This window comes from Hyperolius riggenbachi, chromosome 6 (genome assembly GCF_040937935.1).
Source record: "Hyperolius riggenbachi isolate aHypRig1 chromosome 6, aHypRig1.pri, whole genome shotgun sequence".
NCBI lineage: Eukaryota > Metazoa > Chordata > Amphibia > Anura > Hyperoliidae > Hyperolius > Hyperolius riggenbachi.
In genome coordinates this window covers 236,401,297-236,427,796 of record NC_090651.1, presented here as the reverse complement: position 1 = coordinate 236,427,796, position 26,500 = coordinate 236,401,297, and the positions used below count along the sequence as shown (strand labels likewise).

Here is a 26,500-nt window from a genome sequence, read left to right as displayed (position 1 = left end):
AAGGGCATAAATATTATTTAAAAAAAAAAAAACGATGGTAGGCATGTGTAGGGGGTGTGGTTAGGGGTGTGGCCAGTGTCCTGGTTTCTTAGGCTAAATTCATACCTCCCAACATTTTAAACTGACAGGTTTATAGTTTTGCAAGGAAAAAAAATGCAAACATTTTCCTCAAGTCCATCTGATTCCCAATAGCAAAATTTCCTGGATGTTTTAGGCAAACGGAGGTAGACCCTGATATAAGAAACAAACTGTCTGCAACACAGTGATGGGTGAAAATCACCGAAGTAATAAAAAAGAGATTTACTTTTCTGGGGCTTCTACCAGCCCCCCGTAGCCGTCCTGCGCCCGCGCCAGTCCCAACAATGCTCGGTTCCCCCGACGCAGATTGGTTTTGTTTTTTGGCCGACTGACAGTAGGCGGGCCACTACGCCTGCATGGCCCTGGACGTGCGCATCCTTGTATGCGTTTACGCCGGTGAGAGCGTCCTGCGCAGGTGCAGTAACAGTACATCGGCTAAACTTCATACTGCGCAGGACACTTTTGCCAGCATGAACGCAAATGAGAATACGTGTGGGGCAGCGCAGGAGCAATGACCCGCCGCCTGGCAGTCAGGCGAAAACTAAACTAAAGTGAACCTGAATGATATGGAGGCTGCTATATTTATTTCCTGTTAAACAATAGCAGTTTCCAGGTAGCCCTGCTGATTTATTTGGCTGCAGTTGTGTCTGAATTACACCAGAAACAAGCATGTGGCTAATCTTGTCAGTTCTGACAATATTGTCAGAAACACCTGATCTGCTGCATGCTTGTTCATGGTCTCCGTCTGAAAGTATTAAGGGCAGAGGATCAGCAGGATAGCCAGGCAACTGGTATTGCTTAAAAGGGAATAAATATGGCAGCCTCCATAGCACTCTGACCTTCGGTTCATGTTATCAATTCAAAAATAATTCAGTTCAAGAACCCTTAACAGTTTTTGAAATACTATTCCTAATGAGAAAAAAGTTACCAAACATATTATCTAAAATGTACGTTTAGAACCTAGAAAGGCAATAAATATAAACAAATCCTAAAGCAAATGAAAACAAGACTTAAATTTAAACTTGAAGGAATATTTATGGATCATGGGCAATAGAGACACTTTGGTCTACTCAAGACCCCAGACTACAATTACTATAATAGAAAGTATTAAACAGATGGCAAATACCTGGCCAAACATTTTCCACAAATGAAATATGATGGAGATGCAATGCTGGGGTGGGCTCATGTGTGCACATCGGGCGCCTATGCACTAGTCTAGAATTGTTAGCTTTTGGCAGAGGCTGGAAAAGTAAATCTTGAACCTAGCACCTGCATCCTTGGGGTTTCTGAGAATAGAAACAATACAGGTATATAATATATACTGGTACACTTATGGCAAATGCTGATAGCAATTGGTACATTGATTGATACACTGATAGCAAAAAGATGGTGACGTCTGGTGATACCGTCAGTTAGACTCTGTTCACATCTAAAATCGAAATCGCTGACACCAGTGATTTACAATTTTGTAGCCAATTTTTTTCTCAACCCGGCACTTGGGTGGGCGCTGCAGTTTTTGTAAAGCGCTTTTATAAGCGCTTTTGCAGAGCGATTGACGTCAGTCAGGAAGTGAACTCTTTGAACCCGGAAAATAATAAATACAATGCATCTATTCTTAAAAGCGCCTGGGTAATCGTTATGCAAAGCGCTTTTTCAAGCGTTTTGCGATTTCCTTATACCTTCCATTGAAGCAAAACGCCTCAGAAATGGTACAGGCAGCGCTTTGCTGAGCGGATTGGAAATGAACCGCTCAGATGTGAACTCTCTCATAGGGAATCATTGCACAAGAGTTTTGAGAGCGATTTTGAAAATCGCCTGCGCTTGAAAAAAGGCAGAAAACGCCCTGTTTGAACAAGCCCTCAAAGATTGGATATCTGCTATGAATTAATTTTTTTAGTAACAAAACTCATGGTACAACTAAGTATTATGCAGAAACAGAGCTCTGGTTCCAAATAATGGCTGATAACACCTAAAGCTTTAAATGCATTTAGAAATATGTTTTAAGTCTCAATAACTATACTCACCTTCTTTCTACTCTGGATTTTTCTGTACCTTCTCACCTATATACCTTTACTTTTTTTTCTCCCTCCCTCTGGTCTAATTACCTCCACATTCTTTCTGCAACTGTTAGGCCCGGATTTACCTCAAATGAGCCTATGGGCACAGATGTCCTGGCCCGCTAGACTTTGCCCTCCATGAACCTAGATCCCCCCACCAAACTTCATCGGAAGTGTGCTGGCTGTCACCTTCCCTTACTTCCCTTGCCTGTCACAGGTAGCTATAGGTGTCTCTTAGGATTAGGTAGTCAGGGGAACCCTCAATATTAAGTAGCTAGAGGGGCCCGAAAGAGTAAACTGAAGGGAGATCTCGTTAGTGGAATGCAGAGAGCTGGGTGAGTAACCTCTCATTTACGCTCTGCTCGGGACTCTGCATAGGGAGGGAGGCACTAGGGGAGGGAAATGAGCCGCCTTTCAAACATCAGGTGCCTGCAGGAACAGTGCTTTATGGTAAATCAGGCCCTGACAACTGTAATATTGATTCTAATGAAACTAAGCCTTTACCTAAACAGGAACTGCCTTTTTGGCTGGTGAGTTTGAAAAAAAATTCTGACATTGTAACAATTTAGCAATCTGACCAATGTACCACACACCTATGTTAAATTTTGCCCCAGTCATGAATAAAATAATTGAAAATTCAGAAAAAAAATGATTGGAACTGTACATCAAGTAACTGACAATCCATACGCCACACCATACAATTCTTGATAAAGTTGGTCTAAAATTTCCAACATGTCCAATCTCCAAAAATCGGGAAAAAAAACGGACTTTCGATTGGATTTATCGATCGTAAACAAAGAAAAGCTCTCGATTTTTCATGACAACTGATCAAAATTATCAATTTGGTGAAAAATTGGATCTTTTAATTGTATGGTGTGTGGCCACCTTTAGTGTTCACAAATAAATGCATTGGCAGTTAAACTGATAGTTTGTGTCATACGAGAATGAACAATAGAGGACAATCAACATAACTTATGTTTGGATGATTATTCTTGTTCTGTGTATGCTCTTGTGCAAGATCCAAGGATGCTTTGTCATACAGCATCAGCAGATACTTCACACACAGATAAACAAACATTGAGCAATGATGGCAGCTAAAAATGGCAAGATTCCTCTGGCCAATGATGAACAACAAAGGGGGCTGCAGTGATACATAACAGCAACTTTCAAACATACTGTAGCGTGTCCAATCACTAACAAGCTGACAATGGATGTCGGCAACCTCTGGAAACACTTGGAAAAGGTGGTTGAAATGACCTCAGTTCAGTTGCTATTGTGTTTGGGGCTTTACATGGCAATTTGATACTGTTGCTTCATATACTCTACTTTCCTCCAGAGGAGTAGCTAGGGTTTTCAGCGCCCGGGGACAGACAGTTTTTGCATCCCCCTCTCCACAAAATGGATGTGGTCATGCATCAGAATGTGGGTGTGGTCATGGGTGGATCAAAATGTACAAATGCTTTTTAGGATGCCATCTGTGCCCCCTTTCCCCCTACAGCTGTGCTCCTGATACATAGCCAGATGTGGTCCCCTTTTTTTGCTGCTAATGCTTCTACACTCCTCTGCTGAGACGAGAGAGGTGGGGGCACTTCGGGCAGCCAGCGTGCCACCTCTCCCCAACATAGGAGTGTGATGGCCACAATATCGCCCTTACGGTGCTGCGCCCGGGGACATATGTCCCCCTTGCCCCCCATAGCTACGCCTCTGCTTTCCTCAAGATATGAATAAGAAATGAAATAATACTATGAGGATCTACAATGTGCTTCAGCACAATCTTATGGCTACATTAACAGTGGTGTGTTGAGGGTGCAGCGTAACAGTTGCTTTATAAGGCCGCTTTCTGCAATGTACCACCTATGCAACATTTATAGTGCTGCCGGTGCATTGCAGTGTAACGATGTGCAGCATCTCAATTCACTGCATGCATTGCATTACTGCAAAGTGCACGATAACAGTGAAGCATACTTTCTGAGGAAACACGCAGAGCTGGATTTCTGGAAAGGCCACAAAGGTCTTTGGCGGCTGCAGCCTAAGGGGGCATGTGGACATGAGAAAGTTGTTGCTACATATGAAAGAGGAGGCTTAAAGGAAACATCAGGCAACTTAAATAAAATCAGATCTATTTACCCTGGCCATGTTGGTGGCTGCTACGGAGGGGATCCTGGGAGACCGGCTTGGAGCCAAGCTGTGGTGAGGAATGCGTATCCTTCCAGGGGCTAGAGGAAAGCCCAGGTAAGTAGATCTGATTTTTTTTAAGTTGTCTGATGTTTCCTTTAAAATGGGGATCAACACATGAAAATGGGGGTTGCTGTACATGGATGTTACACATGGAAGAGGGGGCTGCACATGGAATGGGAGGGCCACTGCTGCACATATAAGGGGAGCCACAACATAATTGGCCTAGGGGCACAAAAAGTATAAATCCGCCCATGAACACACAGATGGCATGCGGCCAGTGGCGTAGCAATAGGGGTTGCAGAGGTAGCAACCGCACCAGGGCCAAAGGGGCCCTCTCTCAAACGCAGTATGAGCTCTTTATTGGTCCTGTATTGGTAATAATAATCACTTCTGTAGATGGTTTGGATGGTAGTAATCATGAACAGTGTTTCCCATCCCCTTCTTGCACCTCTGACCCTGTGTTGTCTTTGGCAGGTTTTGGAGCACCGTATCAATTGTGATGTATCGAATGCTAGGGGGGGGGGGGGGGGGGGTAGGCCCAAAGTAAAACTTGCACTGGGGCCCATAGCTCCTTAGCTATGCCACTGCATGCGGCACAAGTTTCCTATTCCATGGTATTTCTGCTGCTATAGGGAACGCCCACTGTGAACCTAGCCTTTGAAAACAGCCCGTGCTTTACAACCTGCTACTCTAAATGCAGATTCCACGGTCTGAGTCATACAAGACAGAACCATCATTCCCTCTGCTCTGCTTAGAAAATGTGAATAAGGTTAACTATGTCCTGTTTAGTGCAAGGTTACCAGGGCTACTTCTAGGCACGCAGGCAGTGCTGGGTGTTTCTATTAAAATCCCCAGTACACTTACAAACCTGGTATCAAATATTTATCAAGTAAAAAAATTTAGACCAACCATTACATTAAAAACTAAACATGTTTTTTATGTAGAAGGCAAAGAATGTAAAGATGCTTTTGTCTGGGTACCGAGCTGCTGCTGCACACATAACTTTGGGAGGCTGAATCGGCAATAAAAATGCTACTTTTGTGGCTACACTCTATTGAATCTCAGCATTCTTTTCTCCCCATAAAAAGTCCCATGTAAACCTCATTAGCCAACGAACAATAAGCGCTCTATAGACAAATCCTGTAATATTGCTTAATAGCATTCTCATACTGCGCAATGCATTTAAGCCAACCTCTAGCCTCGGCACCAGCCTCCCCTCTTGCTATCTGGATAACCAAGTCTCAGATCTCTACTGGCATTCACTTAAAATTAAAATTCCACTAGAGAAAGTTCAGGCTGCTCTGAGAGGGAGTCATAAGAAAAACAAAGAGATTATTTCAGACCCGAGACAGAAGAATGTATTTGGTGCACGAACAGCAAAAGCGCAAATTCTTCCCCAGTTTAATTCTCTGCTGTAAATGTCCACAAGGTCCATGTAATTAAGCAAAATGTAATTATGCCGTGCAAAAAAAAAAAAAAAAACAGATTCCTGAGATAATTTGTCTGGAGGCAATATTGCATAAAATTCTCAGGACCTTGGTGGTCATAACAGGAGCATGTGACATCAAGCAATGAGAACCACACTGGAAGTCCCAGGGTGCTTTTGTTCCAAAAGTAACATAATAAAACCTGTTGTTGCTTTAAAGTGAGCGGGAGTATTGCTGATTCATGACAGTGCGGCAAAAGGCCACAGTTTAATGGACGGCTCACACAGTAGTGTTACGTTAAGCCTAATTTATGAACCACTTTCTGTTTTTGCAGTTACTAACCAAGTTGGTACTCTACACGCCTTATTCAACATGCAATACCATGTACTGTGTTGATGCTTCATCAATAAATAAATACATGATTTAATTAATAATAAGTTAAATAAAACCTCTGCTGCCCTATAGTTCTAGGAACCATAACAGGTTTTTCCATACTGCAAGGACCACCTGGAGTTGGACAGCCCTACTTTACTAGTACACTGTAAATACCCATACCCACCTTGCGATTTTTGTCCACGATTCTTCCTACGACCGGAAATGTCTTAAGCGATGAGCGATCACTTCTATAGTCTTGCAATGACAGGCGAACAATGATAATGACCATCGTGGCAGATCTTTAAGATCCCTGATGACTCCTGCGCAGAGTGCTGTGAACGCTTGAACTCTCATTCGCCCCTGTCGTGTGCTGTTGCGTGACATGTTCCTGCAGGCAGGAGGATGGATTGGGGAACCTTGTCTATCGGGAGGTGTCACTGTGAGGTTTCCTGATCCATTGTTGGGTGAGTACTTAGCTTAAGACTAAAATGATTTCACGGCAGTTATTACATGGTCTTTGTTGAAGCAGCAGATAAGGTCTTAGTGAGGCTGTTCATCACCTATCCCTGCTGAACATCACTCTTCGGGAGACATTGATTTGAAAGTCAAATTGACTGAATATGTTGCAATAGATTACTGACAAATTTAATCAAAGCGATTGAATATGATTAAAATCGAGCTGAAAAGTTGTTGTTTGTATGGCCAGCCTAAAGTAAGGTCTTACACAAAGATGTATAAGACATTATCAATGCGGAAAAAAACACCCTAGTCAATGGATACAGCCAGTCCCAGCTTGATGCTCTTTATGGTCCAGGGTCAGCTAAGACAAGAGAGACAGGGTATTCTGTGTCTGGATGTTCACAAATACCATAGGATTCCTAATTATTTTAATCACTTGCGATTGACATATGGAAATAAATAATTTTCTCAGTACTGTGTCAAATAGGAATCTATTGGTTATTGGTGGACCCACTGAGGAAGCGAGCCTTTGGCTGCAAAATACATGATGTTATATCAACCAAACTGCTACGGTATCTGTTCAAATTGAAACTGCAACTGGTTCTATCTTACAATTAGGGTGGTTTGCTCATGCCTTCTATTGGGCAGACTTGGTTTGCTTGTACACTGTTTTGTTTTAACAGGACTATCAGTCTTTTTTGGGTCTCTTTTAACTATGTTTTCTCATAAAACTGTATTTTTACAACATTTCTGATTTATAATAATTTGCTGTTTCAGTTGTTATACACTGGTAGTATTTACTTTAATGATTATTGCTACTTTTTTAACACTTGGAAGTGTATTATTTAATGATGTTTGAGTAGAAGAGCTCTTTGCTTTATTTTTAGCCATATTTCATTACTGATGCAATTCAAAGCCACTAGCACAAGGATAGGTACACAAACACACATACAGTACATTGGGAATTATTATGTTATCATTGTGCTTCTGATTTGTTTTTGAATTTATTTGTTCTGTGCAAAGTGAGAAAAAAGTACAAAAAATAATGCTAAGTTAAAAGGTAACCGTCAGCAACAACTATATCTAGGCTGCCATCACTATTGGCAATAAAAAAATACTGCTTGCCTGCAATTATGCAGATCCTCTGCTTGTTCTATCTTCTGAATGCTCCACTCAAATTTGAGGTGCCTTTCCAAGTGTATGGCGTTATTAGCATGTTTAAAGTAAATAATTCTGGTAATTTCCGTAAACTATCCAATGACCAATATAATTAAATGTGGTATATCTATACATTTGTTTGTTTATTCCTATCCTGACTCTTCACCTTGCAGTTCACATCCAGGCCACACGGGCTCTGATGGTGGTCGCCATACTTCTGGGCTTCATTGGAATAATAATCAGTGTGGTTGGAATGAAATGTACCAAAGTGGGTGACAATAATCCCATCATTAAGAGCAGAATTGCTGTATCTGGAGGGGTCCTTTTCATTTTAGCAGGTAATTCGTTTTGTTTTATCTTTACAAAATGCAGACAAATATGAAATATAACAAATTAGTAAAAAAAAATCTTTACAGCACTAATACCAGGAGTTTAGATTTTAACAGTGTGATCCTCACATCAAAATCTTGTCTCTTCCTGTTCAGTAAGCCTACACCTATTCAGTAAGGAGTGCTTGGTCTACACTCCCTAACACTGCTACTGCCTACTGAGTGCGCCCTAGTGGCTGCAGCACAAGCGCTTTGAGTCTGCCAGGAGAAAAGTGCAATATAAATGTTATTTGTTTTATCTTGTCTTGTCTCACACTGACATAATAATGTCTAATACCTTGGCAGTCTAGCAAGGTCCAGTAGCCTGGCAGTCTAGTGAAGGCCAGTACCATGGCAGTCTAACAAGGCCCAGTAGCCTGGCAGTCTAGTGAAGGCCAGTACCATGGCAGTCTAGCAAGGTCCAGTAGCCTGGAAGTCTAGTGAAGGCCAGTACCATGGCAGTCTAGCAAGGTCCAGTAACCTGGCAGTCTAGTGAAGGCCAGTTCCCTGGCAGTCTATTTAGGTCCAGTAGCCTGACAGTCTAGTGAAGGCCAGTACCATGGCAGTCTAATAAGGTCCAGTAGCCTGGTAGTCTAGTGAAGGCCAGTTCCCTGGCAGTCTAATAAGGTCCAGTAGCCTGGAAGTCTAGTGAAGGCCAGTTCCCTGGCAGTCTAATAAGGTCCAGTAGCCTGGCAGTCTAGTGAAATCCAGTTCCCTGGCAGTCCAATAAAGGTCCAGTAGCCTGGCAGTCTAGTGAAGGCCAGTACCATGGCAGTCTAATAAGGTTTAATACCTTGGTGGTTTGGTAGAGTTCAATGCTCTTCCAATCCAGTAAAGTCCAGAATCTTGACAGGCTAATAATGTCCAGCACCCAAGCAGTCTGTAAGGTCCAGACACTGAAAAAGGTCACGATCTTTTGAAAATAGCTTGAGTTGTCCTTGTACAAATAAACGGTGAATGTCTGATTCTCTTTGCAAGGGAAATCCAAGCATTCTTGAGTTCAAGAACACTTTGAAAAGGCAAAATTACACATTGTAATGTTTTTACTAAATCACTTTTACTACATTAAATCCTGGTGGTCTTCATGACTTAAAGAGGATTTCTACTGAAAACAGTGGGGGAGTCGATACATTGCAAAGGGAGAAGTTAAAAAATAGAAGACAGATGAAGAAATGATTGATATTCGTCATGTAATTTGTTCATCACCAAAAGTAGAGATGAGGTGTAACAAAACCCTCAACAGTTCAAGCAGAAGTGCCACCTCCTCAGCAAAGCAACAATCCAATCCACAATTAGAAAAAGCAGAGGGCACATTCAGGTTTCTACTCCCAGTTTATTCGTTCAGAAATGACATTAGAAACACTCACATGGGATGAGGGAGGTCCCCGGTGAAGAGAGGTCATGTAATCTGTTCATGTTGTTTGATCCACAAATGAGCCTGCAAGTCATCATCTTTACTACTGGCAGATGAGAAAAAAACTAGAAAGCACCAACTGCCATTATCTATAACCACACCCACTTACAAAGTAACAATGTGATAGGGTACAAGATTATTTTTTATAGATATACATATGCTCAGAGGGAGATACTGGTTACTAGGCAGCTGGAAACAGACACTAGTTCCCACAATGCAACAAGGGTCACAGAAAGTAAACTGTCATGACCATGGCCATGACATCACACTGTGTCAGGAGTTTTAGTGTTCTGATATGAGCCAGAAGGTCTGATAATGGTTAGAGGTATAATGCAGTAAAATGCACATAATTTCTAGTAGATCCAGTCCAGGTTTGCTGACTCCCATATGATCTCTCGTGTTCTCCCATGTTTTCCAGCACTATAGAACATTAGTAATTCCAGGCAGGAATAGCATGTGATTAGATGCCCACATGTGCTTAGGATTATGAAAGCAAAACCCACTGTGCGTCTGACAATTCTGCTCTCTCCCGCAGGTCTCTGCACATTAATAGCGGTGTCCTGGTATGCCACGCAAGTCTCGCATGACTTTTTCAATCCAAATACACCATTCAATGCTCGGTAAGTGTACATCTGTTCTTACTGTATTCAAACGTAAAGCATACCCTCACTCTTATGTTCTGTCCCTCCAAAGCTGCCTACACATACAATGTACTGCAATAAGCTTTGCCCAGGGGATATACTCTCTCACTCTTCAGCAGAGAGGGATACTACCCAGTGGCTTTTATATACTGTATACCTGTTAAATATTGTTATATAAAAAAGCAAGCCCATCCATAATAAAGTATAGGGATCAATCCCTCTGTTAAAATAGCAATTGCCAGGAGTCTATAAGTGTCCTATTGTTTTCCTGCCAACTGAATACAGCCATTATATAAATGAGTATGCAGTCAATACAATACAATATACAATATTAAAGAGAGAGAGTTTAATATTTCGTTAATAAGGTGTTAGGACAATACTACCTTATAGTGTTAACAGAAGAGTTATAAAATAAAGTGGAAGAGCAATAATTAATACAACATCAAGGAATGCTGCTGTATGATTTGGGTTGGTGAGGACAGTTCCCAGTTGAGACGACTGGGTATGTTTCAGGCTCATGTTTGAGTTTATCAATAATCAATACAAAACAGCATATACGGTATTAATACTGTCACCTAAACCATTAATCATAATTAACCCATACCAATACTGAAAGTATATATCGTTTGCAGATAATAAAGTTATATCAAATCAATAAGATCTCATATACTTAATATGGACGGAATCACTCTGCTATCTAGTGCCACCATACCACCAGTGTCGGACTGGAAGGTGGAAAAACTGAAGAAATCCACCTGCTGGCCAAGCAGCAGTAACCATGTGTTATCACTCCCAATAGAAACCCGCAGCAGATCTTCACTGTGAGCAGCAACACTTGATTACTGCTGCTTGGCCAGCAAGTGGATTTTCTTAGCTTTACCACCTCCCAGTCCGACACTGGAGCTTGCACTAAAACAAGTGAGATGTTTGGTATTCTATCTCAAGCAGGCATAATCAATGAGTTGCATATATTTACGAGTTAATGCAGGTTTATGTAAATTTTGTATGCAAATTTGTACAGCTTGAAATCAGACGCTTGTCATCCACTGGTTCCGGGTGCTGTTCTTTGTCCATACACGCACCCCACATGGTTGCCAGAGTAACTGGGGTGCGTGTGTGATGGCAACCACGTGGGACACATGTATGGACAGAGGACTGGGCCTAGAGCCAGCGGAGGACAAGCATGGACAGGTAATGCATAGTGCACAAGGCACTGTGGGGCACATTGCACATTAGCGGGACAGCGTTGGGCCGGTGAGGCGATGGAGGCAGCGTTACAAGGCCAATCCTGGATCGGTTTCAGCATGAAATTGATTAGGAATTAGCCTGCGGTGTATGGGCAACTGACAGATCTCTCTGTAATCAGATTGGATTAGAAAGAGATTTGTCTCTTGGTCGAATCTGCCCATCATCGCTGGATGTATGGCTACCTTTTGAAAAAAAAACTATATTTTACCGAACGTGTCTTAGGGCCCTTTTACACTTAAAAAGACTCTGAAGCTAATAAAATGTGCTATTTTTACCTTGCATTTCGTTTCAGAAGTCTCAGTAGAGGTAAACCGCCGCATCCCCACAGCAAAACGAGTGCTTTAGACCCCCCCCCCCCCCCCCCCAAATCCCCAGGGGGCAATCCGGGCAGTGCTACCTGAAAGAGGCAGAGCTTTCTGCTGTAGCTCTGCCTCTACTGATGTCAATTGCTGCAGATCTCCGCCTCTCCCTGCCCCTCTCAGTCAACCTTCATAGAGAGGGGCAGGGAGAGGTGGAGATCCACACGGCGATTGACGTCAGGAGAGGCAGAGCTACAGCTCAAAGCTCTGCCTCTCAGGGCAGCAAAATCTATGACTAAGATGGTCGTGGATGTTTGCCCCTGGATTTGGGGGATCTAAACCCTTCGTTTTGCCGCAGGGATACGGCGGTTTACCTCTAATGAGACTTCTGTAGCAAAATACAAGGTAAAAATAGCATATTTTATTCGCTTCAGAGTCTCTTTAATGCGTTGGTATGCATTAGTATGTGTTAGTAGGCGTTGGTATGCATTTTTTCCATTGCAGTGCATTGTGAAAAAGCTATCAGTTAAAATGCATATAGTAGGAACTAAGCCATAAGAAAACATGGACATTACTTTGAAAATCCGTTTTCTTTCAGTTATAACTGAGAACAACTGATTAAAGAAAACCTGTACCGAAAATTAAAAGTCAAAATAAACATACACAAGTCATACTTGCCTCATGTATAGTCTACTGTTCAATCTATTTGTCCTCTCCTGCGTCCTGTTTGTCCACCGTGATCAATGGAATTCTCCGTCCTCCATTTTGAAAATGGCTATTACCCCATAACAGCTTCCTGGTCAGCACACAGTTAAACTGTAACATCGCCCACTTGAGCCATAGGGAAACATGGACACATCATTTCTCCTCTCAGCTGTAACTGACAGCAACTGATATATAACTGACAGCAACTGCTACATTTCAGTTCTGACAAAATGTTGTCAGAACTGGAAGGGATCATTGTCAGAAGAAAATGGTGAGCTTCTGAGAGGAACTGATGGCAAGGTAAGTATGTAATATTTATTTGAAGTTACCTCATGTGTTTATTTTAAATAATTTTACTCAGTACAGGTTCTCTTTAAGTATAAAATGGCCCTTAGTGAATTGAAGCCTCCATACAGTTCAAATGTGATGGTGGAGCCATGGTGGCATTGGCAGCCATCTTGAAGGAATTATTGCGTCCAATGATTGCTCAGAAGTGAGGTTCTAACTCTATGCTATCCAGAAGTAAAATTCAGCTCTCTACTGCTCACCTTCAGTATTTTTCAGTGATCTTATCTCACTTAATACACCCTCCATATGCTGAAGAGATTTAAGGTTATTCAAGTAATTATCTGATGGTAAATGGGAGAGTTTGTATACAAGTAGATCATCGATGCACCTAATATAACAGGCATTGGTTTATTTGGAATTAGAATTTCAAAAGTCCCAATGCCAGTGAGTACGTTTAGAATTTTAGAAGATTGGTGAACATCGGGGGCTAAGCAAGAACATTTCTGTTTCTCTTAGGAGTAAGGTGAGGGTTAGGCTACGTTCAGTGGTGTAGCTGCAGAGCCAGGGGCCCTTGTGCAAATTTTACGCTAGGCCTAGACCCCCACCCCTCCAGCACAGTGCTATGTGTCTAATAATCACATGGTACAGACCATTAAAATTGACTTTCCAAGAACAAGGAGGCGTAAGCAGAGTAAAAGTAATGATCTGTCAATGAATACCACTGTTCAAAACACATAAAGTAGATGTGCTCATTACCACTACAGCAGAAATAAAGAGATGTTGCAGCATATAGAAGAGGGACTCTTGTGGGCCCCTCAGGTCCAGGGGCCCTGGTGAGGTAGCCACCTCTACATCCACTATTGCTAGACGACTTTCTTTTTTTTATTCATTTTATTGAAAAAGAAAAGAATAAGATAGTTGAGGCGCAGAGGCTCAGCCCAGACTGAGATCTGCATGTGCCATATACTACTACCCCATTGCCTGGTGAAGCAGGGTCATACCTGCGAAACGCATTGTAAAGATCCTTGAGGTGTATCAATAAATGTTCTATGTTCTAAACATTAATATGTTTTTGTGTCTACTTGTAAGAGGTAAGTCCACCACTGCATCCCCATGTTCTAAAAGTTTTATCTATTATGTATTTTCTCTGTGCCTCTGTTCACCTTATACTATACAAGTCCACCCCTGGTGGAGGGGTCTTACCCCTTTCTTCTGATCTCTGGCTCAATCTCCCTACCTGCATCTACAGTGGTAGCCTGAGTAGTAACCCTGGCTTGTGAGAGTAAAGATACTTACTCTATTATCAATTCATCCTTACCAGTACATACTACACTATATCAGGCTCTCGGTGTCATTTTTTATATAACCAAATAGGACCATCCTGAACAATGGCTCAGGTCTATGCCTAATAACCAACATAAAGCCGCATCTACACGCGTAGATGCGGCCGCGATGCTCCTTATCAATCAAGCCGCTGATGCGGCTCGATTGATAAGATCCGACAGGACGGATCTTGCTTCCGCCGATTCCCTGCTCGCTCCCCGCGAAGAGACAATGGCAGGGAATCGAGCAGAAGATAAGCGGCACCGGCGGGGATGAGCGGGGAATCGAATGCGGCGCACTCGCGGCGAGCGGGGACGCGGAAGAGGCGATCCGCCGGATCGCCACAACATCTCCCCGTGTAGACGGGGCTTAAAAAAGAAAACCATAAAGAAAATAAAAATAAAAAAACAAAGAAACCCCCCAAAAGGAAAAACAGTAGAGCACATTGACCATAACATAAAAAAGGGGGAAAAGAAATGAAAGTAGCATTCACTTAAAGAGGAACTTCAGCCTAATCAAACATACTGTCATTAAGTTACATTATTTATGTTAATTAAAATAAATAAGTAATATAATCTCTTACCCACCCTGTTTTAAAAGAACAGGCAAATGTTTGATTTCATGATGGCAGACATCTTTTTGGTTGAAAGGAGGTGACAGGGAGCATGAGACACAGTTTCTAACTGTCCTGTGTGCTGATCACCCCTCCCAGTTGCTAGGCAACGTGAATAACAACATAGGAAATCCCATCATGCTTTGCACAGCATCAGGGAAAAAAAGCCCAGGCAGTTTTATTTGATGGGTGGAGCTTAGCTAAAAATGCAGCTAAAAATGATGCTTTGGTAAGAAAAACAAAGTTCTGATGCTGTGAAACTGTTAAAGGAACACCAATTTCAGTTCTGCTGAGTAGATTTTTAGTCCGGAGGTTCACTTTAGGTGAAGTGTAATAGAAAATCTAAACCGTGCTAAAGGAGCTCAACCATTTTTGACATACCTTTTCGAACTTCAAGGGACAATTACAGTGCAAATATAGTACCTTCTCAAATTGTATAACTTCCATAATCAAAGTTTTCCAATGAGATACCTGAGGCATACCCGGGGAGAACCATTTTAGTATAATTGTTTTCCTGGCAAAGAACAATGTCTCTCTCAGGAAACTTTGCTGGTGCTGTTGACCATCTATCTCATCCATTAGACCAAAAAGACATAATTTAGGAGCTAAGGTGAGTGGGCTGTCACAAACTGCAGATAACGTATGTATAGCCTGACCCCAAAACTCCTCCACAACAGGACATGACCATATAAGGTGAATAAAATCCGCTCCTGCACCTTTACTCATCACTATCCCAGAGTTAGCATACATAGTTACCATACATAGAAGCTAGAGACCAGTAGGCTGCTACGCCACTTTCTGTGTTTATCGGTTAGGGTAAATAATGGGGAATCAGGAAATAGTGAAGAGATTTGAGGATGGGGCTGATTAGAGGAAAGGACAAGGCTTCATTTAGTATTAGACAGTACATAGTTGGGAAATGAGTTTTAGACAGAGTGCAGGGTTATGGCTAGAAAACATAGGTTGGTTGGATTAAGGTCAAGAGTCTTGGTGGACTTCTAAAACTAGGAAATCTCAGCCCTTGAGATCTGTTGTGCCATTTATTAGTGCCATAGTTATACAAATGCCCATGATCAGGGCTTGCTTTGCAATATCTCTTTCTTGGTTGTCATAAAGCTATCATGTTCCCTAGTGCCTTGTCTCAGTGTGGCATACCCCCTGGTAGCAGGCACACATTCAAAATTTAGAATATCACCAATGTAATGTTTGCTTCCAGCTACTGACACCTGTCCCTGAGGTGTAGTAAAAAAAAGACACAAGGGAACCAGACAGGGCCATGATTTCTGCAAAGGAGGTGAGTATGGTTATTTTTCGTATTTAAAAAAGTACGGTATCCAGAGTTTCACATAAAAAAAACTGAAATTTTGGCTGCTCAAGAATTGATCTTTGACTTATTTAGAATATAATGTATACTGTATACTGCTGTATTTATGTATACTGCTTTTCAAGTACTCATTTTACAAAATGACTAATGGGTTTTTCCTGTTGTCTAGGTATGAATTTGGATCAGCATTATTTGTAGGTTGGGCAGCCTGCAGTCTTGCCATTCTCGGGGGATCCTTCCTGTGCTGTTCATGGCCCAATGGGCAGAGGGAAGGACAGCAATATTACAGACAGTCCCAGCCATCCGCCACCACCAGAGAGTATGTCTAACTCCCAGCCCATCCCAACCCTCCTAACCAGCAGCATCCCCAGGTGTCCTCATCTAACTGTGCACGTTTATACTGTGTCTCCTATGTTATTTGTCTGTATATTATAGTGCTTTTGTCTTTTTTATTACCTCATAACAGTTTTATAAATAAATGCCAAAAAATTATATGTAGTCTGTTGAATCATACACCTTAAAAAGGTGGAGCCTGTGTGTATATGTTTTACTTCAGTATATTTTACACATTGGGCCCTATCCAATTCACTTTTTCTAATAAAGTTTTTTTTTTCTCCTAGGAGATTATTTTTCAGTTTAAAATTACTTTTCAGAACTCTGCAATTGAAAGAGTACCAAAGAGTAGGTGAAAAAGAACTGTCAGTAGTATACTTGTTGCTGGTGGATTAAAAGACATTTTATTGTTAAGATTTGAAATATCACCTAGGAGAAAACTTGAAAAAGTGAATTGGATTGGAGCCAAAGGGGTGAATGGTGTCTCTACTGAAATTAATGAAAAGGCCATCTACTGCATAATGCCACCTCATGGCTCATGCAACCATACTGCTCTCTGGCCTCTGCAAGCACTAGGCAGTTGAATGTGAATAAACATGGGAGACATTTGAGTGTGGTGTTGGGGGGGGGGGGGGGCTGAGAGTTGAGTGTCGTTTACCTCCCAACCCCTTCTGTGTTTGACCTGAAAGACATCTCTTTCACATAACTGTATGGACTGGCCCACGACCTTGGTGAGATGCCATACGGAATTCCTATAAAAAGTTACATTATTCATGCTCCTAAATGCATTCCTATGTGCCTATATGAATTGATAGATGTGTCAGTGTGCTCTAATGATTTGTGAGGCCCCAGGATTTGTAAAAGAGGCAGGTTACGCACAATTTGGGCTGTTCTGTGGGGACGAATGAAATATGACATGACAATAAAAAGCATTAAAGCTACAGTATGTTTACTTCAAACTTCCAATAATGATGGATGTTTGGAAGAAAACCAACTTTTCTACAGCAAAAAAATAAAAAATTAAATATTCAGTAAATATAAAAATTCCTGTTCAGCAGGACATGTACATTGGCAGACTCAGAGACTGATTAGTTCTTACACTTCCAGATCCAATAACAGAGCCAAAGACACATGCGATTTACCAGGCATTATACTTATCATATGTTGGGCAAATAGCCCGACTTGCACTTAATATACAGCGCACACGTGGCTCCTATAACATGCATTATGCAACCAATGTTTGCATTGTGCATGCAGTGTGAGTGAGGCTAGATGTACAACATGCACTATGTACTCACTGTCTATGCAGGTAAGATACAGATTGTTAGTGAATATACTCCAATATCTGAACATTTAGATTTACATAGGGTCTATAAGTGTAGGTAAAGCAGGTAAATAGAGTACTCTGATTGGATTCATAACAGCATAATTAGGGGTCTTTTTTGTTTATTAGGTGTAAACCTCAGCTAAGGCAAAGGGTGGTCTGCGTGGGCCTGTGGAGAATTCTGAATTATTGGAGCTAATTATAATGAGATTAGTAGTTTATTGCAGAGGTTATATTTATTCCTCTATGATTTCGCCAAAAGTTTTGCAGATGGTGCATAGTATCAGAAATTATTATATTAATCCAGGGGTAGGGAACCTATGGCTCGGGAGCCAGATGCGGCTCTTTTGATGGCTAAATCTGGCTCACATACAAATCAGTAGGGGTTAATTTACTAAGCTACACTGCTCATTCAGCGCAGCTTAGTGTGGCAGCGCAAAAAACTGCTGTAGCTTGCACTACTAACTTACTTGCGCTACCCCAAAACGAACGGCTGCTCCAATTGTCCCACTCTGGACCCTATCAGGTCCAGTGACTTTGTAGGACGAGATTCCCGCACTTTGATTGACAGGCAGCCTATTGGGCCAAAGTGTGGGGATCTCTTCCTACAAAGTGAATCAACCCCAAGTCAGGTAGCTATTTGTACAAGCTGTTAGTCTGTATTTCTCCTGTCTGGCTCTTGGGGGAAATTGCTGATGTTGCTGAAACCCAAGAGAAGCTGAAGACATGTCTGACACTTCCGCTGCCGAGCGGATCAACTGTATACAACAGGGACGTAAGCCCTCTGCTGCACACACGCACTGTCCCAGTTTGAAACATATTGTATGGCTCTCACAGAATTCCATTTTAAAATATGTGGCGTTTATGGCTCTCTCAGCCAAAAAGGTTCCTAAACCCCTGTATTAATCTATTCATAAATCATTTTTGGTCTTTGGAGTGCAGTATGTTGTTGAACTATAGATCCCGTTGCATTTGGGGCTATATGTAGTTTACCTGATGCAGCAACATAATGGACAAGCTTATGCTCATTTTATCAGGTCTGTGACCAAGGAGACGTATTTTAGCATCCGATAGAATTATTCTGTTTATTATGTTGGATAATAGATTAGTTGGGGACCTCCAGATACTCCAGATGCTTAATTGCTTTTTGCGATTCTGTGCTTTTTTGTAAGAAAAAATTATTTTAAATATTTCTTGTTGAAATCTACCTATCTCTGCTCTATAGATTGGTATTGGCAGTACTCTGAAGAAGTACATAATGTGTGGCAACAGGGGCATTTTGTGCACTGAAATTCTGCCTGCCCATGAAATTGTGGGAAATTCCCACAATTTAAAATTCAATTTTAATATCGGCTAATTCTGAAATATCAGACTAAACCTTGCGTCCCATTGACTAATTTCTAGCAGCCATAATTTGTGTTTTGTGTTTTTGTGATCAGTCTTTAGAAAATAAACCTCTGTATCTGTGTAGCACCTGCAGATGTCTGCTTGAAAACCTGGTGAAATACAATGCTTAGTTTTCCTTTAATGCCTGTTTTATCCAGAACCACAAAGATCCCTATGAAGAAAAAAGAAGAGACAAGCTAAAGTCAGACGAAGATGAGTAATACATGACTGGCCAGTCAGACAAGCGGTGAGGTGGAACCTGGAGGGAAAACTGACGTGACAGCCATCAGGAAAGAGACCTGTTTTTTTTTTTTATTTTGGTGAAATGCTTGATTTGCCTACAGACATAACAACAAGGAACAGACTCAGTCTACAACAGAGTTACCCACATGACCTCCAGCTGACCAGCTTGGACTTCTTAAGGTTTGGAGTACCTGGAATGGAAAATGAAGATATTTCCCAAAGCAACAAATTGGATATTGGCCCTCAATTAGTAAAGACCCTCTTTAGACACAGTCATAAATATACCCTAAATACAGTATATACTCTGAGGGCTTAGGAAACCGAGTGACCATATGCTAACTTTTTGAATTTCCAACAAAAAAAAATGTTTTTTAAAAAATGTACTCATACGACCTAAAGCAGCCCTTCTGAATGAGGACGCTTGTCTGAATGAGTTAACAGGCTCTATGGGTGAGACTTCTGCCATTTTTCTACTGGATGGGCTTTGTGTTGTCTGATCCATCTTATCAATTTTTATATGTTTTAAAGGGAACCTAAAGCGAGAGGGATATAGAGGCTGCCATATTTATTTCCTTTTAAACAATGACTATTGCCTGGCTGTCCTTCTGAGCCTCTGCCTTTTATATTTTTAGCCATAGACCCTAAACAAGCATGCAGATCAGGTGCTCTGACTGAAGTCTGACTGGATTAGCTGCATGCTTGTTTCAGGTGTTGTGATTTAGACTCTGTTGCAGCCGAAAAGATCAGCAGGGGAGTTATGCAACTGGTATTGTTTAAAAGGAAATAAATATGGAAGCCTAGCTTTAGGTTCCCTTTAAGCTTTATACACACATCAGATAGAATTCATTTAAAACAAACTATGAATGACGGATCAATCGATTATCATTAAAGAAAATGGAAGTGAACAACTGAAAAACACAACGATAAGCAACGGTTCTCATTCACTTTGGTCGATCTGCCTGACAGATGGTTTTGGGCAACAATCGTTCATAATCAAGAGTGTGCGCAGGAATCAGAAGATAAAGAACGGTGTAACCGTGAAGTGCGGCTGTGTGAAAAGAAGGAGAAGTTCTGTGTCCGGTTGCGCACGCAAATTATCTGATGATTCATTAGTAGTTTACAGTGATGTGTGGCAGGGCAGCCATCAGGGGGGGACAACTGACACTGCAGTGAGGGGCCCAGGGCTTCTGGGGGCCCTGAGGTCCCCCAAAGCGCTGAAAGGGCCCCATGTGAGGGCCTGTGGCTCACTAGCCAGCACACTGTGTTCCAGCACTGAGAGAAGAGTGACATCAGCGCTTGAACATGGGGTGCAGATGAGTGAGCCCACTACAGTGGACTTTCTATACTGGAGCACCACCTATATCTAGCTACAGGCTACCTATACTGGGGCACCACCTATACCTGGCCACCTATACTGGGTCTGGAACCACCTATATTTAGTCACCTATACTGGGGCACCACCTATACTTGGCTACTTATACTGGGGTGCCTATAGCTTGATACCTATACTGGGTGCACCTGTACCTGGCTAACCTATACTGGTGCAACACCCATACCAGGCTACCTATACTGGGGTCAACTATACCAGGCTACCTATACCGGGCACCACCTATAGTTGAATACCTTTACTGGGGCACTTGTATCTTGCTGGCCTATACTGGAGCACCAGCTATACCAGGCTACCTATACTGGGGGCATCTACAACAGGCTACCTATACTGGGGAACCACCTATAGCTGGCTACTTTTACTGGGGGAACCTATACCTGGCTACCTATACAGGGGACACCTATGCCTGGATACCTATACTGGGGGCACCTATACCTGGCTAGGGCAGGGGGATGAGCTGAGACAGAAGGGGACAAGAAGTAACACAGGGGAATAAAAGAGGTACAGGGGGAACAGAGGCGGACAAAAGAGGCACAGGGAGAAAAGAGATGAGACGAAAACATGAAGTCACACAGAGGGACACAAGAGGCACAAACTGAGGTGAGCCAGAGGGGGACAAAAGAGGCACAGGAAGAAAAGAGGGGGACAAAAGAGAACGGATAAAGGATAAGAACGGACCTACAAGTCCCTATCTCAATTGTTAACTGGGGACTACCTGTAGTTTGCAACACAACATTTCATGGTCACGCCCAGTTTTTGCCACATCACACTGTCCATGCCGCTTTCTTCAGTGTCGGAGCCATGCACATTTTTCGCAGCAGCGCAGTTGCCGCACGGACACGGGGGTGGGGTGGCTAGTGGGAGGGCACAGCAACCAGTGGGTGGGCCTAGGGAGGGCGGGGCCAGGCCTGATGATGTGTGAGGGGCCCCAATATTTCTGATGGCAGCCCTGCGTGTGTATGCGCATAACTGCTAACTACATGTCGCTCACAACTGGGTCTTCCATTGTTGATTGTTCATTTTGAATAACTTCCATCTGGCGTGTATAGGAACCTTCAGGCTGGTTTCACACTGCAAACTGGCGGTGCGGCAGCCACACCTAACCACCAAAAACAGACCTTCGGGGAATACTACGATACTACCAGGGCCAGATTTACCGTAAGGCACTGTAGGCATATGCCTACAGGCGCTTGATGATAAAAAGGTGTCTCACTCCCCTTAGCGAGCGCCTCCCTCCTTTCATAAGCAGAGTCCTGATGAGAGGGTAAATGACAGGTTACTCACCCAGCTCTCGACACTACTAACAAGATCTCTCTTCAGTAAGAGGTACCTCTAACTACCTAATACTGAGGTTCCACTAGCTACCTAATTCTTGGGGGCACCTCTAGCTACTAAATATTGACAGTACCTCTGGCTGCTTAATGCTAAGGGGCACCTGTAGCTGACTACACTGGGCAGGGAAGTAGGGGAAAGGTGACAGCCGGACCAGCCAGCACACTTGCAGGTGTGGTTCGGTGGGGGTTTGTAGGTTAATGAAGGGTAAAGTCTAAAGTGTCAGGGCATATGTGCCTATAGACTGCTGTGAGGTAAATCAGGAGAAGCTTATGCAGGGAATACACTGTGAGTTTTTTTGGAAGATAAATGGTTAGATAGATATTTCCAACAGGTCAGATCTGATTTTTCGATCATTTCTCTGATTGATTTTGTCATAGAAGTGAATGGAAATCGATCAGAAAAATGTTCAGAAAAACGATCATAAATTGATCGGCTAGTAAATCTGGAGAAAAAACTCATTGTATATTCCCAGCATTAGATCCTCTTTTTCTCTTGTCTTGCTGACATCTGTTACAGGGGCAGGAAGAGAGGGAAAGTATATATTTATACATTTTATATGCATCTGTGCAATACTGGGGAACCAATTTAAAATTCAAGACAGCCCGAATGGCTGCGCAATAATACTACAATCATACAGCTGTTAATTTACTTGCTTTTCAGTAGCAGCTTAGGGCCCATACCCACCACACGATTTTCCTGACAATTGGCAATTTGTTAATCGATGAGTGGTCGTTCCTGCGATCTCGCTACGTAGGTACATCCGCGTGATCACGTAAACAACATTTAGCAACGTGCACCAATAGCTACCATCACAGTGGATCGGATCTTTAAGATCCCTGATGGCTCCACACAAAGTACCACGATCACTTGACTTCCCGTTACTGCCATGTAATGGCACGTGACGTCGTGAGCAAGAAGAGGAACCGCTGCTCGCTTGTCTTCAAGGGGATGTCGCTGGACCCATCGGGTGGTGAGTGCTCAGCTTTAGGCCTCTTGCACACTGCATGCATTTCCGATTCCGATTCCGCTTTTTAATCATTTTTTACCTCCGATTCCGCTTCAGATTTTTAATCTTTACTGCATGCTGCGTTTTTTGATCCGTTTTTCTGTTGAGTGTATTCAGGGAAAATCGGAATTGAAAATCGGAATCAGAATCAGAAAACGGATTTGCAGTGTGCAGGGAGCCTACTATGATCCAGTGTGACCCAGGTAAGGGCTGCAAGCCTGCAAATCTTTGAATGCCTAATAACTGAAAATTTATGAAAAATGTATCCAAGTTTGCAGGATCATTTATGATACCAAGAATTAGGAAATCATGCCTTGTAAGTATTAGGAGCCAAGTCCTATCTTCTGACTTACAGCAAACCTGAACTGAAACTTAAAAGTCAATATAAACATACACACGTCATGCTTCCGGCATAGTCTACTTGTCAACCTCTTTTTCCTCTCCTGTGTCCTGTTGGTTCACTGTGATCAATGGAATTCTATGTCTTCCATTTTGAAAATGGCCATTACCCCACTACAGCTTCCTGGTCCGCACACTGTTAAACTGTACAGCGCTCACTTGAGCCATAGGGAAACATGGGCATTACCTTGCTCATCAGTTGTCCTTTCAGTAATAACTGACAGCAACTGATATATAACTGACAGCAACTGATATATTTCAGGTCTGCCAAAATCTTGTCAGAAGTGGAAGGAATCTTAAGAAGAAAATGGTGGGCTTCTGAGAGTAACGAGGTAAGTATGTAATTTTCATTTGCAGTTACAACATGTGTTTATATTAAATAATTTTACTCGATTCATATTCACTTTAATCACTGACCCAGAATGAGTCGCCTGACCTGCACTTTCATGTCACTTGCTGCAGGTTTGTGGCAGGTGTGCAAATACTGAGTAATATTAGCATGACACTCAATCACCAAGTTTTTTGATTGGCTAGTTCACATAAATGTTTTGCACTAATGCTTCTGTTTCAGTGCAATGCATTTGTGTGTTCAGTGCAGTGAGTGTCATTCATTTGGCAAATTACTCTACTGTGTGGGAAAAGTGCCCTGTGACGTTATAATGCAGCTGACCGAAACACAATGGACATGTTTGGAAAGGTCTCTGAAAAAGCATGGATGTATCAAACATGTCTATTACAATGTTTGCTGCGTCACAGCACAGCATAACACACAGAATGTAATCTGAACTTTCCTAAACAAAGAATTAAACATAGTTCTTCCATAAGTCTCTTAGTTCAAGTTTCCTTTCCTTCGTGCCAAGGTTTATCCATGCCATTACAACTTTTTGTTGAACTCACATTTATCTGTGAATTGATGAATTTTAAATATTATATTTTTTCTTTTTTTTTAACATACTAAGTCTCCTTTACGGTCTTTCAATGTTTAAGCAGTAAGGCAAGCCAGTTTATCCTACATCCCTTCTTTATATATTAACATTCTAACTTTAAAGGTCAGCTCCAACCTCCCCCCCCCCCCCCCCCCCAAAAAAAAAAAAAACATTCTGCTTTTGGTGATTACTGATTAGTGATTACTACACAATATTTATCAGACCAGAGACCATTGTTGTTTTTGGGATGTTAAGCTTGTCCTCCGACAAGCCCCTAGTGAGCAGACTATGACGATGTCACCAAATCACCCCTCTCCCAGATATGCAAGAAAGTAATTTTCATGTAGTGCCCCAACATGGGAGGTGACTTTTTATCCAATTTTTGAAGTAAAGTAAGTTAACAATTTGCATTTTTCTTGTGTATCCCGGAGGTTTATGTACAGCATAATTTTTTTAAAACGTATTTGATCCCAAATTAAGCAATAAGTCACCTGGTGATATAACTTTCAGTGGTTAGTATCGGTGACATAGTAATATGGGGTAGCAGAGGTTGCATCAGCACCTGGATCCTTGGACCAGAGGGACACCTAGGGTCATCTTTCATCCAGTGCATTACCTCTTCACTGGTGCCATAGAGGTAATAATAATCTCTGTATGTGTTCTGAATAGGGGTAATCTTTAATAACCTTTTCCTACTCACCTCCTGATGCGTCTGTCACAGTAGAATTGCTACAGGAAATCAAGGGTTCCATATCATGCAACTGTTACATATACAATTCTGGGTGGCAGGGCCGGGCCGAGGCATAGGCTGGAGAGGCTCCAGCCTCAGGGCGCAGTGTAGGAGGGGGCGCAGAATTCAATCAGCTGTCATTCCTAATTGTGTTTTGAAGCAGAAAGAAATAAGAAATGGGGATAAATGGCAGTGACTGCAACCAGATAACTAGATATTAAGGTGTTGGGGAGGTTGTGGGCCCTGTGGCACCTCTTAGTCTAATAGCAATCAGTGTGTGACGGCTGGGGTGGCAGGGATGGAGGGGCGCACTTTGGTGTCTCAGCCTTAGGTGTTGGAGGACCTTGTCCCGGCTCTGCTGGGTGGAACCCAATGTAGAGTTCACACTGAGGCCCATGGCTCTGTAGCTACCCCACTGGTTAGAGTTCTCCTTCAAGTAAATCTGTCTCCAACGGTAGAGTCATAAATTGTACCCACTACTACTACAACTAAAACTGTCACTCGCTCGGATCAGGACCCAAACCTACAGTTTGTGTACAGATGCTTGTCACTAGCCTAGAGACTAGTGATATGTCTGTTATTATAGAGCGATGAGGAGGGGTAATGCGCAGCAAACAACACAGTGACTACTAACAACTGAGGGCGAGTAGGAGTACAATGTTATCAGTTGGGCATCGCTAAAGATCTGGAATGCCAGGATGATCTCATTTACTAATAGTCACACTAAACAATGGCCAACTCTGGGTGGAGCTGACCTTCTATATGTTTTTTTTTTATGTGAATTTGTATATAGTGACCATGTGGTGATTTTTGCATTTGATGTGTTTTGCTGTGTATGTCATGTCTACTTCATGCAATATAAATAAATAATTTGCAAGAACTCAAAATTGTGTCATATTTGAATAGAAGCCCAGGATACACTGAATAAAGGTATGGCCAGTGGGGTAGCAATAGAGGATGCAGAGGATGTGACTGCACCGGGGCCCCTGGACCAGAGGGGCCATCCTTCAACCACTGTATTAGCTCTTTTTTGGTGCTATGCTGGTAATAATCACCTCTACATGTGCTTTGAATTGTGGTAATCATTAACAAACGGTTCCTCTCTCCCCTGATTACATGACACTGCGGCTGCCCTTGGCACTGGCAGTAGAGATGCTCACCAAATTCCGCGGAATTCAGATTTCCACGATTCTGATTGGAAATTCCATTCCGTCGCATCGGAATGGAATTGCTATAGCGCTAAACAGTAATTCCGGAATTGCTATACAGAATTCCGTCGGAATGCGGATTTTTTTCAGCCAATCAGAAGGAAGACCCTAGACAGAAGCTTAAAAGTGAAAACAACAGGATTTCTGCATGAAAATTGTAATTTCTGCACCAATTAGAGTCTTAACAAAAACCAACCAATCCTACGTTAGCAACCAGCTCCCTAGCTACCTATCATCAGCTATCCCTAGGTAAGCCCACCACCAAGTA

The 26,500-nt window shown here is 42.3% G+C and overlaps 1 protein-coding gene across 2 annotated transcripts in view; it reads left to right on the top strand.

Annotated features, from left to right (window-relative positions):
* The window catches only part of CLDN19 (claudin 19), a 45,074-nt gene extending 19,163 nt beyond the window's left edge, over nucleotides 1–25,911 (top strand). The window contains exons 2-5 of one of the 2 annotated variants that reach the window (XM_068240556.1): nucleotides 7,906–8,070; nucleotides 10,050–10,134; nucleotides 16,125–16,274; nucleotides 19,157–25,911. In XM_068240556.1, the coding sequence (XP_068096657.1) occupies nucleotides 7,906–8,070; nucleotides 10,050–10,134; nucleotides 16,125–16,274; nucleotides 19,157–19,199 (443 nt within the window). In that variant the 3' untranslated portion in view covers nucleotides 19,200–25,911. Of the gene's footprint in view, nucleotides 1–7,905; nucleotides 8,071–10,049; nucleotides 10,135–16,124; nucleotides 16,327–19,156 lie in introns of both variants that reach the window. The other variant, XM_068240557.1, reaches the window with a different exon arrangement.
* Nucleotides 25,912–26,500: the final 589 nt, after the last annotated feature.